We start from the raw sequence: 19,980 nt of genomic DNA, 5'->3' as shown, positions 1-19,980 counted from the left end.
GTAATTAATAGCCACAAAAAATGAGTAAATAGGCTTTTTAGAACATCCGATCGAAAACAAAAAGCGAAGTGCACAACTGGAATGTACCACATGCCACATGCGAAAATTTAGCCGTCTACAGCTTACCATTTTTGAATTATGACTTATGAGAAATACATACATCCAGCCGCAAGAAACAACGCAATAATTAACTTGTTTGGTACCTGAATGCAGTATTAAAAACTCTTTCAGCGGTAACTAAAATAGAAATTCATACTGAAATTTAAGTAAACAATTTTATATGAAAACAATAACTCCCTTTACTTTGTATTGAAAAGTAAAACAACAAAGATCCTTTTTTTTTCCCAAAAAACATCGGCCAATTCCATCGACTTTTCGGTGTTTTTTAAGGCCGATGGGCCGATGCTTCCTGCAAGTTAGCATCGGCCGCCGATGCTGATGCCGATTGCTAAATTGTTGAACCATCGGCGCCGATGCATCGGCCAGGCCGATGCATCGGTCGAGTCCTACTACTCGCAAGTAGAAAAGTGGCATTAGGTTTTTCGTAAGGCCGGGAACTGGTGACTGACAAACCCCTGTCTGAACGTCCGTCGTTGGCCCGTACTGACTTGAATGTGCAAGGAGTGTGTAAATTTTTGAACATGGACGGCCGTTTGAGTCTCTACAAAGTAGCAAAAGCCCTGGACTTATTTGAGACAACAATGCGGTGCAACGCATTGTTAGGAAGGAGTTGCACATGCGGAAAGTCTGTTCGAAACTTGTGCCGCGAGTTCCGACTGAAGAAGGTCTGAGTCAACGTTTCCATGGTGCCCCAGCTTTCCTACAGTTCGGGCTTGTCACCTCCTGACATCTTTTTGTTTCCACTATTAAAATCAGCGCTGAAAAGAAAATTTTTCGAATCCATCGAGAACATCCAAGCACATGCCAAGGCAGCCCTTGCATTACCTCCCGGAACAGGACTTCAGGGATGCCTTTGAGACCTGGAAAAGCCGCCTACAGAAGTTCCTATTTTTAAAACTATTAGTCAGTTGTACCGATCAGCTCAATAAATCTGTCTTTTTAAGTGAAGGGTCATTGCTTTTGAATCCTACCATGTATGTTATTATAATTATGTACTTAGATTTGTAACAAGGAGAGTGAAAAGGAGAGATAAAAGATAGTAATACTAATTTACCTCAGAATCCTTTTCAGACAATCTTTTTTTCATTGCATTATAGTTTTCAAGCCGACATATCCATTTGTTTTTTGCAATTCTGTAGAAAATCCCATACAGAAAATTGATTTTCTTATAAATCTTGACCAAACTAAAATAGAAAATTCGCTATTAGTAATAAAAATATTTTGGGGTCCTTAAAATATTATATATAAATTATTCAATCATCACAGAGTGATGATCATCAGAGCTTCCGTGACTACTTTGTTTTTTCAAAGTAATAATAAATTTAGCTGAGAAAGAGATAGAATCATTCTTTATAATTGCTCAAGCCCTGAACTTTTCTACCAAATTTGTATGTATGTAGTATTGTTCAACACTCGATTTTCAGAAGAACAATCTCTGAAAACAAGTCGCTCGTACTTCTTATATAATCTAATTTAGTGGAGCTTTTTGTCCCACATCAGATGTGCAGACATTTGCTTCTTCTCAATGCTGAATCGACAACTTTTTCGAACAGGGAAAGAAACTTAAAACAACCGTTCTTACCCATCTTTCTTCAAGCCTTTTTATTGAGCTTCACGAAAAAACAGAAATAGGGTTCATTTGCTGCCCTCTAGAAGTTGCGGTCCTGGGTAAGAGCCCCAGTTTCCTCTCTGGCACTGCTTCTTTTCCAGATATTCATCATGTTTATTTCTAGGAGCGTATATGGGAACTCATTTTGAGAGGGTCTCAAACTAAATATTATGATAACTTTTCAAACTTAAGTTTGAATACATTAAAATCCTTATTCACAACAAGGAGTTTGAAATTTATTTCGGAGAACCCGGGCAACTTTGGCGCTCCATAAATATGCCCTTGCTCTTTCATTATTTCTCTTGACTCATTGCTGAAAATCAGCTCTAAATCTTCAAAGTATATTGGTACAATCGACCAGAGAGAGGGAGAGAGAGCACAAGGTTTAAGCTGAGCTCTAAAATTCGTTAGCTGAAAAGACAAAATTAGGGAAAGAGGCTTCTAAAAAATGCTAAAATATTGAAGATTAGTGAATAATACGCTAACATATCTTTCGTAATGCCTCAATTTGTTTCATCCCCTGTTGAAAATTTAATATTCAGTCATGACATCTTTAAAGGAATAAATACACATAAGATCCATTTTTTTAAATTTGAATTTAAATTTAAAATCGTACTTACCATTGAGAAAACACGTTTCATTTTTAAAACAGTACAAATCTCCTCCCCCCATCAATGCATCTAATGTGCGGGGTGGGGGTGGCATAATACCCATTTAGACTAAATATTGTTTAACTTAAAAATAATTTAAACATCTTGGCTAAGATTTATAATATGGTCCAGTCAAAAACTGCCATACTTGCTGCCTCTCTCAGATCGTGCACCGTTTTTGTTATTATTATTATTATTATTATCAGCAAAAGAGCGAAAATCCCTTGCTTCATTTTCAGAATTTAGATACTTAATATTTTTGCATTTTGCGAAACATGCGAACGCACTAAAAACCCAGCAACCGACACTCACCAGTACTCAACTGTACTATCAATACACCTAGCTCATCCTGTATCATTTCACCTAAGAATGCTTAATATGCTTAAGTACGTTTAATAAAAAGTTAGATATGCTTATGAATGTTAATGAAACTTTCAAAAATTGATTGATAATAATTTAAAAATAGTCCACTCACGCTTCGCACCAAGGACGGATACAAAATAGGGGCGATGGGGGCGATCGCCCCCTCCTTGAGCCAAGACGCAAGAACACTCCCTCGGTAATTTTCGATACTAAAGTTTCCAGAAAACGTAATTTTAGACGATCTTCAATAATGTTACGAAAAAGAAGGGTTCTCCCTCAAAATTTTTTTCAGATTTGTAGTTATGATAACGCAATTGTAGCACATCTCTCAACACTTTAGCGACTGGGATCGGAACTTTGCACAGGAAATTTTCGAAGTTCCAAAAACTCAATTAGACGATTTTAAATGACGCTGAATGGAGCTCTGGAACTCCCCCATTGATTTGGAAGTTTTCTAATTAAAGTCAAAAAAAAAGCAACTTTAGGACACCTTTGATGACGTGAAGGTATAAGATAATAATCAGTACACTCCTCCAGAATTGATTTAAAAATGGAAGTTTCAAAAAAAGAATTAAAAATTAAACGACCTTCCGTGACGTTAAGGGGTTTTGGGGTGAAGGAGGTTTGGGAATTTTTAAAAGGGGCAAGCGTCTGAAATAAATTGCCCCCTCCTTGAATGCTTTCTGGATCCGTCCTTGTTTCGCAATTCCACGCTGCAGATCAAAACCCAATTCCCGGGTTGGGCCTAGTAGGCTCAGCAATTTTTAATGAGTCGATAAAATGAGTATCAAGCGTGCTTGGAAAATAAACAATGGGGTTCCGCGTTCGGCTGACCCCTAACTAGAACATCTGCCTTGCAACACAAAGCCCTCGATCACGAAAACTGAGATGGACACAGTAGGTCTCAGCCCCCACCGTCTGTTGCGCCATTTAGTTTATTTGTTTCTGAAACGTCCAAGTTTTGTCATACATATAACATCTCTAGTTTCAATAACTGTGAATAGTACAGAATAGAACAAACACTGAAATAGGTACAAGTATTAAAATTCATTGAAAGGGAAGAAAACACATTTTATGAATGCAAATAATGAAATTAAAGAGGAAATTAACAGATAAAACAGATAAAAAGAAACAAGAATAAAAAAAGGATGATAAAGATGCCAATTACAATAAAAAAAGCCATACTAGTTTAGCAAAATGGCAAACGACGTTAAATAAAAAATATCACTGATATAAATGATTATGCGTAAAAATGAATCAACAGCAAGAATGACAAAAAGTGGAAAGTGAATAAGAGAATAAAAGAGACTAAAATGGACGTTGATAAATAAATGAATGATTATTGTGTGGTTATAACTACAATAAATACACAGAATGAAATGTTTAGATTTTGCAGAGTAAAAAAAAAATGCATACATACATTGTTTGTCCAGTGAATATAAACAAAATGGCATCGACAATCATAGCTGGTATCCATTGATCAATGAGCGCGTGCAACTGAAAGGCAATTTCGTTGTAATAAATGGTGAAATGTGGATATCGGAACATATTCACTAAAGGGTATTCATCTCTTTTTTTGAGGACAACGCTTAGAATGTCATTGTTGGCTAATGGTAATTTGTCATAGTCCATCACACAATTTGCGACATATACGTCTGCAGGTCTGAAAGAATAAAACAAAAAAAAAATAATATCCTTTCACAATAAAATGTCTTTATGAAAGTTTTAAAATATTTTATCAAAACGACCGCAAATATGATTTCGTCGGAATTTATGCGTTGAATTTCTGTTCCATGTGAAAGAAAGTCAATGTACTCTCAGAAAATTCACTTACTCCTAGCTTATTGAGCGACTAGCTTTTTCTCACGAGTGCTAAGAACATCGCTCAGTTTACAAAGGGACCATAGAACCATCGGTAAATCTAGTTACACACACACACTTCAACTAAAAAAATCATGGAAAACTTAACGTCCCTGCATGAACTGAAGCGCCCTCTAAAGCAGTGGATTGCATGGAATACAAATACAAATACAAAAGTGACGACCAGCAACAGGCTCTGGGCCCAGGCCAGAACAGAATATACTATTCTTAGCAGATTTTGTTTCGAAATTTTCATAGTTTTCCGGTGGAGGGGGGAGCAAAATCTGCAACTTATTCCCTCTAATGTCTGTGAATGTTGTCAGAAGTAAAGATATTTGTCAGAAACAGTACAAACACCGCATTCAATGCATTATAACTTTTGGGATTTTTTTTCTCTTTCTCATGCTTTTGAAAGGATAATTGAAAGAAATCTCACTTAGCACTATTAAATTCTAAGAAATACGCAACATACGTAATATAAACAAAGTATACTTCTGAATTACTAGGTCTTCATGTTTGTTGTTTTAATGTATTACATGAGTCTGATGACGTCAGATCAGAAGAATTAGTTTACGCTCAAAAAGTTGTTGAAAAAAGATGGAGGAAAAGGAAGAAATTCGTCTCAAATTAGATCCAAACCGCCACAGAAGTGTTAAACTGCAAGTCTGGTGTTGTGGCATTTTGGGCAGAGAGGGTAGGTTTACGCACCGTAAGATATATAAACTATATTAGTAAAGAAACACATGTTATGCTTAACAATATGCGATATTTCGCCTTTTTAGAAATTAATTTTCGAAATCAAATGAATTACTCAACCTTCATATTATTCATAACTTTACTCTAAGTGAAATTTAATTAACCAGATTTTACAGGTCATAATGGCATTAAGAAACTATCAGTTCAGGATCTGCCCAAATGTAGTTAAATAAATATAAATATATATTTTTTTAGGACACAAATTTAAATATAGTTTCTTACCTTTCTGTTCCCACATACCAAGCACCTACAATAACGGAATTAATTACATAATCAAGAGGAATTATGTTCAATTTCAAGTCATCAACACTTTTCAGAGTTCGAAGAACACCTTTGGCCCCCTAAAATGTAAAAATATATATATTTTTTTTAACTGTGTGCATGTAACATTAATTTTTTGTTCAATATGACAATTTTAATGACTTACTGCGAGAAGTAATCCAGAGATACCCTGGATGGAGTCAACCCAACCCTGGAACAAAATATTAGTAATTATTTGCAACATTAATCATTATTTCCGTTAATTAATAATGAATCCGTTAATTCAATTTATTATTCAGAGCCAGAAAACAAATTAAGTATTCTGTATGTAAACTCAGAGCAGGAGCGACATCTTTTGGTCACAACTTCAAGACGCCTATATAGTAATCACTTTAATCCATCAGATTCAGATTTCAGTTATAAACATCATGTGCAAAGGAGTTGTCTTTTGCACACAAAAATGAAATTAAATGAATGAACTAAATAAAATTGAATGTAAATTTTACAATGAAATTAAAAAGTTTCTCTTTTTTTATAATCTGCATGCTATTTTTTCAAATACAGTCGAATCCCGACTTACGCAAGGGATGCGTTCCAAGACTCCTCGCGTAAGTTGAAATTTCGCGTTGTGGAAAAGTGTTGTGTATATGATTTTTTAATTAACATACCCAATCATTTTAGACATTTTTAAGCACCTTTTAAACTGTTTCAAACCATTTTGTCACTACATACTACCGCTTCTTACATAAAGAGCTGAATTCTTACTGTATTTTTAAAAAAGCTGCATTGTTCAACATAAAATACTGTTACGATGCACAAAATCAGTGATCAATGGGGGAGAGAGACAAAAATAAAACGGTACGGTACGTACAGTAGTAATAATAAAGTACTGCACTGTGAGAGTACTATACAGTTGATACGATAAGTTACGTTTATAACTTAAAAATTGAAGATGATGATTTATTCTGCGCAATCTCTGATCGTCATTCTAATATATTTTTAAATACAGTAGCTTCCCATTTACTTTTATAACATTTGCATCTATGGTAACACCCCTCTTTCAGGGTCTCTATAATCTATGAGCAAATTCCAATTCATATAGTTTGTATTTTGCTTAAACACTACTCTGCGAACTTCATATTAAAACTAAGGTCTGGACTTCTACGGAATGTCTTCTCTTGACTTTTAATTATACGTATGAATTCACTCATACATAAGTGTGCTACCTTCGACCCACTTTCTAGCTGTCCAAGCGTATCAAAAATCTTTACATTTCCTTAAATTGTCGCAAACTTTCGCTTTTGTTTTCCATTTTCAAACTTTAGATGAAACAGCGTGCCTAGGTGCCACAATATTTCATCACTTTTCATATTTAGAATAAATTAACGAAAAATGAGGAGTGGTTATGCATACACACTAATAAAACTATGTTTATAGTGCTGTGTGTGAGAACTTGCACAGTCATTAATGCTAAAAGGATGAAAGTACATTCACGAAGTCAATGTTTAGTAGTTAATAACAAAGCCGAAACTTAGCATCACGATTCCTTTCCAAGTTGAGAGCGAGTGAAATTCTCTTTAGCTCTAAAATTCGTTGCTCCTGAAAAATTCGCGTTATAGCCATTTCACGTAAGTCGGATCGCGTTGTAGCGGGAGTCGACTGTACGGCAACTCTATTTTCTATTTTCGTAGTAGAAATTTATTGAGTGCAATTATTATTATTTTTATTTAGACGATTAAAATAATAGAATATGTAAGGTAGGTGCGAGTAATAAGGCCTACCTAACGGAGATTTGAAATAAAATAAAAACTATGTATCCGCATCAACAAATTGTAACATTAATTAAACGTACAGTTAAACTACTACAAGAAACTAATAAAAAATCCCCAATTTCGCAGAAAACAAACATGAAATAAAACATTTTTTAAAACCTTGTCATTAGTCCTTATCACACTATGGTGGGATTATAAGGCCTAAGAACTTAAACTTTCTTAAATAAGCAAAATAAGTTTATGACATTGATAATTGAAATCAATTGTAATATGCATGCATAAATCATGCTTAAAAACTTTAAAATGACAAAAAAAAAGAAAAAAAATATTTGTTCAACAAACGTCAGGGGCACTCAAAATTATCTTTGTCATAGACTCCCACCGACGCATTCCTTATGATATCACTTGCCGCATTTCCGATATAGTCTCATGTCCTTCATCTTATCCTCTCACAAGTGTGTGACAGTACCAAATAGCATCGTTTTCTTCAGTATCATTTCCTTCATTGAGGGTTTACGTCTTTTTTATTTTCTTCTCTTTCTTGTTTCTGTCAAACAGGTCTTTGATGACTGGGGTTCTCTGATAATTAATGGCTTTTCTTCTAACAATTGATGGTTTTTTTTTTCTATGTTTTTCTCTGGTAAAGGCATAAGCTTCTGAAATGCTGTACTTTTTAATGGAGAAGGCCGCACATTGTCTTCCTCATCGTCCGAACTAGAACCGTAAACCATGTGGTAAAACCTTCCAGAAAGTCTGCTTGATATACTACTATAACACTGAACCAATTAGTAAATAATCGTAACTGCATATAAATATCCATAACATGTTGAGAAAGATTTTAAATAAGAAGTAAAACTGACAAACATTAAGATAAATAAATACCTTTGTGCTGAACAGTAATGTAAGACAAACAACGTTAGAAGAAGCACAAATTTGCAAATAAGAGCAGACACGTGTTTCGGCGTTACAGGGAACGCCTTTTTCAATGCATGTCGGATGTCTTTTCATCCATAAGCTCATTATTTTTTGCATTGAAAAAGGCGTTCCCTGTGTGTCGGATGTCTTTTCATCCATAAGCTCATTATTTTTTGCATTGAAAAAGGCGTTCCCTCTAACACCGAAACACGTGTCTGCTCTTATTTGCAAATTTGTGCTTCTTCTAACGTTGTTTGTCTTACATGACAAACATTGTTGTAAAAACAAAGGAGTATAATAAGGCCTACGATCAAATTTGGTATTAGCCGCTAACATCGAGTACAAAGAAGTACACAAGAGTACAATAATTGCTTCATAAAATTCGCTCCCAACAGATCAAATAATTTCTTTATTTTTATCCATCTCAAAACAATCCTTCATGTTGTTTTGGTTGGAATAAGATGAATTTTGTATGGTACAGAGGAAGCTAAATTAACTTAGTAAAACAATCCTACCAAATGATACCATAAGAACCAAAAATAGTGTCAATCAGTTTAGTGGATACTTTTCAAAACAGGGCCGAAAAGAGCAGCATCTGCATAAATGAGTTTTTGATATAGTTGAAGAAATGCGTTTTGTATTCCATACTAACAAAAGGAAAATTTTGGAAATGGACGTTGTTTCGTGCTTTATTTTCAGCGGAAATCAAATAAGCAAACTTGAACAATAAAGCAAAAGTACAATACATGACAAAAAGTCGGAAAAATAAATAAATAAATAAATAAAATAAATAAAAATTTGAAGTTACTGCAATTTACTTTCCCATTGCAGTACTGTCTGTTGATTTATACTAAACAAGGAAGAAAAAATTATGTCCCAGCACATAAAAGGAGAAGAGAGATCTATTTTGTTCACCAAATGCATAACATAACACCCTGTTCTCTCATGAATCCGTCTAACTACACATGACAGCTTTTTCCAAACTTCCAGATCATCTCTCCCAGCTATAGCTGTTAAGCACAGATTGTATCATATAACGTACATATTGTATGTAATAAAACATGAACGACAGAAAGGTGATTAACGCATTAACTCTTATACAGATGTTTACTTAAAATTACTTAAAATCAAAATCTATTATCTGAACATACTGGAAATGGGTCTTGAGCAGTAGGACCAACGTAGCAAGGTCGCACTATTGCCACAGGGATGTTACCATGCTCTTCTTGTATAACCATTTCTGCGAACGCCTTAGTGACCAAATAAGTTGTAAGTTCCCCGTCCAACAAGAAATCAGAAACTGCATTTTCGCATTTATCATCCATCCATCTGTTCTAGCAAGAAGAAGAATTGCATTATATATATATATATATATATATATATATATATATATATATATATATATATATATATATATGAGAAACTTAGAGATGTAGGATTTTCTTATAAAAATCCTGTAATTTTCTTCTTAACGAAAGGTACCTTACGACACCCCTGACAAGATGTACACACAATTTCTTGATGATCGGTTATGTAGTAAGGCGTGAAAAGGTTACAAACAAAGTCACTTTCGTATTTATTGTAATATTATATAATAATATTTCGCATTTATAATTTCGTATTTGTAATATTAATCGCCTTTAAAATACTGCAAAAGTTTAATTTCACAAGATGACTTTCGTAACAAATAAGGCACGAGAAAATTCAATACCACCTCACTATCAATCAAAACTTCTCAAAATCAGTATCAGAAATATAATTTTAATATATAGGCCAAACCAGTAGCGTAACTAGGGGTTGGCAGGAGTGGCTCTCGCCAGGGGCGCAGCAGCCAGGGAGGCGGCATTTCAACTGATTTAAAAAAAAAAAGTTTTTTTTTTTAATCATAGAATTTGAAAAATGTTTTAAAAAATGAAAAAAAAAATCGCAAGAAAAAGAGCTAGAGACACATACAATAACATCAACCGAGAAGGAACATTGGGCATCTTGGGCATCATTGAAAACGATTCTAAGAAAGAAAAGAAGAAAAAAAAAATTATAATGCTGCCTCCTATTTGTTAAATCAACTAATCAAAATGTTCCAGAAAAAAAATGGAGGTCTCAATGACCTCCGGTGACTTCCCATGTGGGCGACCCTGGGGAGGAGGGGCACAATTTCTTGAGTTCGCCTGGGGCGCTAGACCGCATAGCTACACTACTGGGTCAAACATTATCAATTTATAATATAACCCGAGTCCTTCATACATTGTAAAATACAGTCATTTAAAGATGACTTCATTATTTGCTACTATGCAGTGCCTTGTTCTTTCTTAAACTCCCTGTTCCCTTTCGAAACATTTTGTCGCCCTTTTAAGCCGCTGTTACAATAACTATTTATACGATCGTAAATTTTGTGATGACTCAGCTCTGGAGCATAACAATGGCTGCTCTGGATATTCTGGGTCACCTTTGATAGCTCATTATTTTTCCTTTTGTATTCCATGACTTGAGTTTTGAAAAAGAACACAATGTAAGAAATTCGAAAAACAGTGCCCTATTTTGTATAGATGTAACTTATGTTAATTTTATGGCAAAGTTAGAGAAGTTAGACTTATAAAGTAAACACCAAATTCTGAGAACACACTTGTTCTATTCACCTAAATGAATTAACATCAAGCGCACTCTAATGAAAAATACGTCATTTTCTGGACATGAAATGTGGATTAATTTAGAACGACTATGTAGATTCAGAAAATTAACAACACGAAACAATATTGCATTCAATGAAATATTAATCAAGGAATACAGAACGTGAATTTTGTCTAGTTCTGACTCAAGGGTGGATAGAACTTCAAGCTTTGGAGAGGTCATTATAAAAATGTGACCCCATATATGATGGGTATTAGAAAGGCATCCGACCTTATATTTTTTGTGTGAAGACCTGATGGATATTAATCAAACGCTCTTGCATGAACTGACTTTGAACCTTCGTGCGCATGCTTGAATTTCTTCCTGTCCATCAACAGCGTCAGTCGCCTGAAAACAGAGTTTGACTGACGTAGTGTGTAGTGCTCTCGTCGGAGCTATTAATTTTAAGGAAAAGCAAGGAAGAACTACTACATCAAATCTGTCAGGAACCGAGCGACAGCAAAGTGGATACCATTTCGAAAATTCAAATCTCTTTTGGTGACGATTTTTCAGCCCATTTCTCGTATTTCAGTGGGACCTTTTCGGCAAAAAATAAATAAATGAATAAATAAATAAAATAGAATCCTGTGGTGCAACAGGCTCCTTACTCTCCTGATATGGCATCCTACGACTTCTCTACGACTTCTGGCTGTTCCTCAAACTCAAGAGGTGATTGAAGGTACGAAATTTCAGACCCAAGAATGGCAACACCGTTGAGCGAGTGGGAGGGGGGAGGCAAGAGGAAAACTTTGAGGGGGTTAACTTTTCCAATGCTCCAGATTTGCCAAAGGTTGGATAATTTTCTCACAGACCTTGTATATCAGAAAGGTCATTAGTCCTATATTTGGTCCGAAATATGGCAAAACTAAATACGTTGCAAATTTCCCTCAGTAATTCCTGTTTTGACAGACTTTTCTTGATAATAAATCTACACTATAATACATTATTGTATTTTAAGTGTAGATTTATAGGTGGATTTAAATTTTATTTGGTTATTTATTCATTTTTTGTGGCAGTATAATCAACCCCAAAAAATCAGTCACCAAACAGTTATTTTGCAATAGTGCCTAACTTTTTTTACACTTGTCATCATCTCAAGAAATAGAAGAAAAACCATTCAATAAGAGTTTTTTCTTTCCTCTGCCAGAAAAGTCCGAACGCTGTTGATTATTTTCCTCTGCATTCTCACTTATATGTTGGGATGTGATATCTTAAGAAAGATATTAATGTATTGGAAAGGGGTTCAAAGGCGGGCTACAAGGCTAATAAATGGACTTTCTCGTTTAGACTATGATTCCAAGCTTAGAATGCTAAAAATGTACAGTCTTGAGCAAAGAAGAGACCGAGGGGACATGATTCAGTTGTTTAAATTTATTAAACTGAAAGATGTTACGGGGCTGAAGTTTAGCAGGGACAAGGGGTCATTGTTTTAAGCTATTTAAATCTCAGGCTAACATGGATATTAGGAAAAATTATTATTTTAGCAGGGTAGTGGAACCTTGGAACAGCTTACCGGAAGAGGTGGTAATGAGCAAGGGAGTAGAAAATTTAAAGAGGGCCATTGATCTTCACTGGGGATTGTAAATTGACTAGGACCAGTCTAGTTGGGCCCAGAGCCTGTTGCTGGTCGTCACTTTTATATTTGTATTTGTATGTCTTACTGATTATTTAATTAGTAGACCCAAGTTTCTTATGCTTACAATTTATTCCGCGCAAAACATAGTATGATTTTTTTAATTTTTGTTGTTTCTTTAAGAAAAAACTTCTATACAGTAGTAAAAGTTAGGTATTTAATGATTTTCAAACTAAGTGTATTTTTTTAAACGGTTCAAAAAGATTGATATGTATGATGCACCAACCACTAACGAACAAGTAACTTGCTCTTTAATTTTTCTTTAACTTTTAATTCTACAGTTTCAACAGAATTGAGTTAATTTTTTTGGCAAAAGTTTTTGATCTTTGTAAATGCAGTAATGTTTCAGAAAAAAAAGTTGCCTTAGTTCAACCATTGTAGCATTTAATCAGTTAGCAAATACAGAAGCGCTTTGAAAGTCGGTTCGTTAAACTTTGAATTTATTAAAACAATAATAAACGCATGCATTCATTTTACTAAGTACGAATATTTATTAGTTAGATATAGAAAAATAAAGTACTCAAGTGCATCCAGCAGTTGCTTCGGGCTTATTTTGTACTTCGGTACGCTTTCGAGAACGGATCCATCCTTTTCTCTTTTAACATATGCGGTAGATAAATGCACAAGAACCTGGGGAAAAAACTTATATCAAAACATTGCAGGTAAAATGCTATTTAAATTTGTATACTTACTTTACGATAGAAAAATTAGATAACTTTAAATATATATATTAATATGAGATAAGTTTTGAAGTAAACTGACTGCTATTTTGTCATGTCTCATTAGTCATTGAAACTTGGGGCTACGCTTTTGAGGATTGCAGTCAAAAGGTAAAAACATCATCACGTCTAACAGGTGCAAGCTTGCAAAAAATTTTAAAATACAAACAAATAGCCATATAAATTTTATGTGTGTACATAAGCAATGAACCGAGGATGAAAAATTAAATTTTCCTTATGCCTCTTGTTGATAGTCAAACAAAACCTAAAATTTCAAAAAGTTATCAAATTCAGTTGACAAAGAAAGTGGATACTATCAAATATACTAGATTTCCAAGCATTGTTTTCATGTCAACTCGACATTCACCTTAACTTCAAAGTAAAGGGCCTTTAAGAGGGAGAGGCAGTAAGGGCAAAATCAAATGGGTAGGAGCTCACATCACAGTTTTGCCCCTAATTCCATCTCTCGGCTAAACTGCATTGGAACATGTTTTGTACATTTGAAAAAATTAAGAAATTTGTAAATGAATATTGTAATTGCATTCATTTATAAAAATGACTGTTAAGGTTGATCACATAAATAGCAATTTGATAACACTATATTATAAATTGTACCCTTCCATTTTTTTAAACTACAAAACCTATTTTCGCAACCGCTAGACTTAGATGGATACTTCTAATTGCGGAAGTGTTCAAAATAAGATTCAAAGCTAAGATATTAAAAGTTTGAAGCGAAGAAAAAGGTGAAATCTAACTTTTTATGTGGTCCACAGCTCCCCTAGATTGGTATTAGGAAAATAATCTTTATTTTAAAATAATGCCAACGCAAAAATATGAAACTTTTCTGACCAAAACTCAAGGAAATATTCGAGTTCAAAAATTAGTAGGGATCATGCAGAAGATGAGATTGGATCCTATCGCGCATTCAGTAGAATGACATGCTGTCGAAGTAAAAAAACAAAATATTTACATTTTTCATTGTTATTAAAAAAAAGGAGGGGGGGGGCAAATGATAAGCTATGCCGCTTAAAAACACGCTACAAAAGTTCGTACAGTTTGAAAAATCACACTCTATGTACACATATAATTTGAAATCCTTGTTAGTCGCTGTATTCCCCCTCAAAATGTATAGTTGACTGCGCTGCGCGTGTAAAATGGTATAAAGTCAGAAAACGCCGCATTTCGTATTTCAATAAATATTGATCATACTAATGTCAAACTTTGTGTTCGAATTGTTTCTCCATGCTCACAATTTCCCTGAATGCAATGTTTGGGACTTCGGGATCATATTAAGTGTTAAATTCTGTATTTTTGCACTAATTATTCTTTTACTTCAAACTTTTCATATCTTAATCCTGCATCTTATTTTTGACAGTTTTTCGATTGGAAGTTTGCATCTCGGACTAAGGATTGCGAAGATAGAGGTATTGCAGATTAAAAGCGAACATGCTGTATACGCGGCTTCATTAGTACTATACATTTATTAGGAACACTTATGATAGTGTGCAGTAAGTTACCGCCCATAAGCCAGGGCAAAAGCAGAACTACACTGCCGTGCTAAGTGCAAAAGTCGTACCTGCATCTGAGTTGAAAATGAGAAATTTCCGTTTAAAGTTGTGTGACTCCATGTATTTGATGCAGATGCAAGTTTTTCAGAACGTTTGAAAAAATATTTCTCATTCACAAATGGCCATAAAACATTGTGTTTAGGTGAAATATGTGACTAAGAATCACTTGGTGACCGTAACTCAATTTTGATAAAAAGATAAGAATTTTGTGCTTAGCACGACAATATACAGTACAGTGCAAACTAATTGGGATTAATATATTTTTAAAGAAAGTCGTTCCTTTTTCATGGATCTTCTGCTTCAAACCGTTTTCAACAACATTTTCTTAAAACGCACGACTGCCCTTGACTCATCGAAACCGATTTAATTGCGTGATTATGACGTGTCAAAAATTTTACCTTCCGTTGCTGTAAAGAGTGGTCGATTGTGTGAATTGTCTGCTTCTGACGTGCATTTAAAAAAACGGATATCATTCGAAGGAAAATGACTAGAATTGTTAACCTTTGTCAGCATACATTTATATGACTGTGAGGGATATTGCTGCAGCAGTTGGAGTTGGGAAATCCAATATTTTTTTGATTATTAATCAGCAAAAGAATATACCTGCCTCGCGTTCAATCTTCGAGTTGAACCGAACCATTGCTTCGGTCACTCGTGTGGTCTGCTAATTCTATATTAGCTACCAGTTTGTTTCGCACTCTTGACTTCCTTAATAGGTTTTCCATCTCCAGCTCAGTCACTTTCCTATGCCGGGCTGATGAGTGCTAATAAGCACGAAACTGCAGTCCTCGGCTGGAAATGACTGAGCTGGTGGTGTATTTCACGTAATTTCTTGAGTGTCTCCAAAACAGGAGGGTAAATGTGGACGCAAACGCAAGACCACACCTCTAACAGACTAATGTTTTGTACGAAATAGTGAACTTGAAAAACAAGTACAGATTTTTAGAGAGCCAGCCAATCCTGTAAGCATGTGTTCTCTGACAAGCGACAATTCGACGAAAGTTTATTGAATCTCGGAGATTTTTGAGAACACCCAAAAAGTTATTGATGCCTTCAATGAAGAGAAATCTTTTTGAGATGGGCCAAGAAATATCAATCCTGGACTGCATAAGGCTAAAAGAAGATTGTATTCAGTGACTAAACGCATTTTATTGTGTAAGGGTTTCGATCAAGATTTGTCAAGCGAAGTGGTGGAGAACTCATCAGGGAGAAATATCTTACTCAAACAGTTAAGCACCCTCAGGAAGTAATGTTTGGGGTTATTTTACTCCTGGAGAACTTGACAGCTTAGTACTAATTGAAGGGATGATGAACGCAAAAAAATACATTTTTGATAATGTAAAGGTAATTTTGTGCATATGATGCAAACGTTCGCTGGTGGTGTTAGTATCTTTCAACAAGTTCTTTTTTTTTTTTTCAAGAAAAGAAATGAACACTTCGTATTACCTTGGTAAATCTCCTGCTGTACCCCCAATCGAACATTTGTGAAGGATTGTAAAGAGACATGCAAGTAAAATGGACTGCTCAACAAAGAAAAAAAAAGTTTGAAAACGTTATGACAGTTTGGTTTGGTGATGACGAGATCAAAAATTCTAATTTAGTGGAATCCATGCCAAACCATGGACAGGATCTGATTTAATCTAGCGAAGGACATTTTGTATTCGATTGCTGTTCCGTGCATGTTGGTTAACCTATGCCAACCGAACAACAGTCGTGAAAATTTTTGAGCTTGTCTCAAGTCATTTGCACAGTACTGTACAAGCAGTATACCAACAGCCTGACTATGATATCAAGAGACTGCAATTTTTTGTCCTTGTTCTGGACTCATCAGTCCGGAATAGTCAATAACCGAGATGAAGACTGGTGTCATCTAAACCAGGCTGTTGGTATATTCCTTTTACTTACAGCACTAGTTATATTTATATTAACTACCACAAAAATCGGTGTAAATTTCTATCTTTTTTAATTTGCCAAATTTTTTGGAGTTCACAACAAATATTTTTTTCTTGTTATTTAGATACACCTCATCCCACCACTTAGGTTACAAAAATATTATACATAATCACCACCCCAATTAAGGGTTGAATTAGAGTTAAAGAAATTCGGTGTTACTTTTTGAAGATAAACAATATTTGACATTTTTTTTTTTTTTTGTTTTTTTGTTTTTTTTTTTGCAAATAAAACACTTTCTGAATATTGCTTTCCGAACTATACTTCCGAAAAAAAATTTAAAAAAAAAACAGTTTTCTCGAAAAAAGTGGACAACAAAAACATTCCCACTCATCAAAGAGATAAAAAAACGATACTTTAGAGGGACACTGTGGTGAAAAGCAAGCATTTATTGACGAATTGTCTGATTTTTTCTGGATCTTCGCTCTTTTTTTTATTTTTTTCTTTTTTGCATTATTTCCTTATCTTTTCTGCTTCTAAACTACAAAATCTTCTGTATGACAATTTACACGTACACATTAGCTTGTATAGTTTATATCGACATAAAATCGTATGAAAAAAATTATTTGAATGGATATCTTGAAATATTTATACTTGATAGTTTTCGACAGTTTATCGCTGAAGCATAATGCTTCTTAATTTTTGCTACATTGCTAATTCCCACGCTTATTTTACTCAAATATTGCATTTGCTATCTAATAAAAGTTTTATATCAGAATTTCGGCGTAAACCACAAAGGAAAAATAAAGTCCTCTCATTCTCTTGAAAATTTTCTTCGGAAGGGTCCTATTCCCCTCTCCCCAGACACTTCCTGAAATTTGGATTCCAATTTTTAAAGTACATTAGTAACTTACCACGATCCCCATTTCGAGTTTTTGGAAAATTGTGTGCACTTATCAGCACCAAAAATATATTTGGTACACCTCACAGTTAAGTTTTATTCTACATTTTTTTTTGAGCAATCTCGATTGCTTATTGTTCTCATTTGACTGCTTTTGATGTTACGCTGATTTTATTTTCCCGCCAGCACCCTATGCAGCATCACCGTCGACCGGCCGCCTCACGATGCTGCTCCTCTTGCGAAAACAGTGTCCAGGCTGCGTCCATATCAAACACACGCACGCATACATACACACATCTACACACACACACACACCTACACACACTCCTACACACACATACACACACTCATGCCTGCACACAGACACAAACACACATGCCTTCATACACACACACACGAACGCCTACACACACACACAAACGCCTACACACACACACGAACGCCTACACGCACAAGCGCGTACAAAACACTCACTCACACGTACACAACACTCACTCACACACATACATACATATACTCACACGCAACCACACACATGCGCCTACACAAACACACACGCGCATACACACGCTCGTGATTGCGAAAAACATAATTTGAATTCAAGATGCCAAAAATTCAAATTAATATAATTTTTTTTAAATATATATAACAAACGAACAAATTTGAAATTTACCGGCGGAGCATGACTGTGATAATTGAAGCACTATATTTCTGGCCTAACTTTTATGCGGAAATAAAATATTACGCACAAATATGTAAGTTAGAGGTTTTGGTAAGGATTTGCTGCACACGCACAAGCTCAGTTCTTTCTTTTTTTATTCAAATGATCACGATACTAACTTTCTAATCATAGTTGATGAATGGAACAGTTTCAAAAATATCAAATAACATACGCATAATGTAAATAATATGTAGGGTCTGGTGGGGTAAAGTGGTCATAAAATCGTAGGTTTTCAACTTAGGTGGATATTAAATACAATAAATTCTTTAAACACTTCAACTTTTTTTATTGTTATTTTACATTGCATTATTAAAGAACACAATACATAGAATTTCAGGGGAAAAATATTGATTTAAGTAGTTTTATAACAGTTTCATTTCCCTATGTATTTATTACCACTTTACCCCATGGGGTGGGGTAAAGTGGTCATAGTTAAAAATAGATGCAAAACCGTTACAAATAACCCTAATATTTGTATATTTCGGTTATTTTTATAATTACAAGTATATGCACGAGTACACGTGGGTATACATAAGCATGTATACGTGATTACCTACAGTATACGTATCTACACTAGTATATACGCGTGTAATCGAACATCATATGCGTGTATGCACTTGTATCTCGAGTATATACATGGATTCCAAAGTATATGCGTGTATAGTAGACATATATACGCATATATAGGTATATATACATACGGATATACACAATTTATTTCAGGGATACATCCAGTGCGTGTTTGTACACGACTACTCACGTACATACATATGGAAGCAACGGGTATACACTCATGTTTATGTGTAAGCACGATTATGTACCAGTATAGACGTATATACGTACATTTACGTGTATATCAGTACATGTATGTATACACGAGTATATCCCCTAATACACATGTATGCTTGCAGAGTGAATGCAAGCTCTGGGGCAAAAATCAAAGGGTTGTGAAAAGGGAGGATACGAAACAAAGAATCATAATATGAACCTAAGGTCGCTAACGTGCTAGTCAGAAACTGATGGATGCAAAACAGGTAACTAATTTGTTACACAAAGATGATTTTACCTGACGCTGGCGGCGTGATGGTTAGGCTCTGGCCTTGTACGTCTGTGGACCCAGGTTCTGACCTGAGGATGCCGGTCGGTGCATTTCCGAGATGCAGAAAATCATCAGCGTCCATGTCATATGATTATGCGGCATGTAAAAGATCCCCGTTTGGCTTAGAATTCCCTAGGCAAAATTAAATTCCTAGTGCAATTTCGCATCAAAGAGAGCCCAGGTGTCTCCCCCTGGTTGAAACTGGACAAAAAAAAAAAAAAAAAAAACTACTGTGTCATGCATCAGCGCCTTAATGGTGACACATAAAAGGCTGATGCATTGTAGGGGAGCGCAATAGGTCTGGTTATGGCCCAGACGCCTTTTCAAGTGGGACTCTTATATAGCCCCATTGGGGAAAAAAAAGATTATTTTAACCAGCATTTTAGTTTTTAAGAAATATTTAGAGCAGATGTTAAAGTTACAGCCTGTAGTAGCTCTAATACACGCATCGCAACAAAGGCACAGCGACTGATGAA

The 19,980-nt window shown here is 34.9% G+C and overlaps 1 protein-coding gene across 4 annotated transcripts in view; it reads right to left on the bottom strand.

The window, feature by feature from the left end:
* LOC129219383 (fatty acyl-CoA reductase 1-like) overlaps positions 1-19,980 on the bottom strand; it is a 75,143-nt gene that overhangs the window by 6,881 nt on the left and 48,282 nt on the right. For all 4 annotated transcript variants that reach the window (XM_054853768.1, XM_054853771.1, XM_054853770.1 and 1 more), the window contains 6 exons: positions 13,127-13,236; positions 9,458-9,635; positions 5,786-5,830; positions 5,581-5,699; positions 4,163-4,405; positions 1,175-1,304 (listed from right to left, as the gene is read on the bottom strand). In XM_054853768.1, the coding sequence (XP_054709743.1) occupies positions 1,175-1,304; positions 4,163-4,405; positions 5,581-5,699; positions 5,786-5,830; positions 9,458-9,635; positions 13,127-13,236 (825 nt within the window). The remainder of the gene's footprint in view (positions 1-1,174; positions 1,305-4,162; positions 4,406-5,580; positions 5,700-5,785; positions 5,831-9,457; positions 9,636-13,126; positions 13,237-19,980) is intronic.

This window comes from Uloborus diversus, chromosome 3, assembly GCF_026930045.1.
Source record: "Uloborus diversus isolate 005 chromosome 3, Udiv.v.3.1, whole genome shotgun sequence".
In the NCBI taxonomy this organism is placed as follows: domain Eukaryota; kingdom Metazoa; phylum Arthropoda; class Arachnida; order Araneae; family Uloboridae; genus Uloborus; species Uloborus diversus.
Note: the sequence above shows the minus strand (reverse complement) of the source record. Positions and strands in the feature narration are given on the sequence as shown.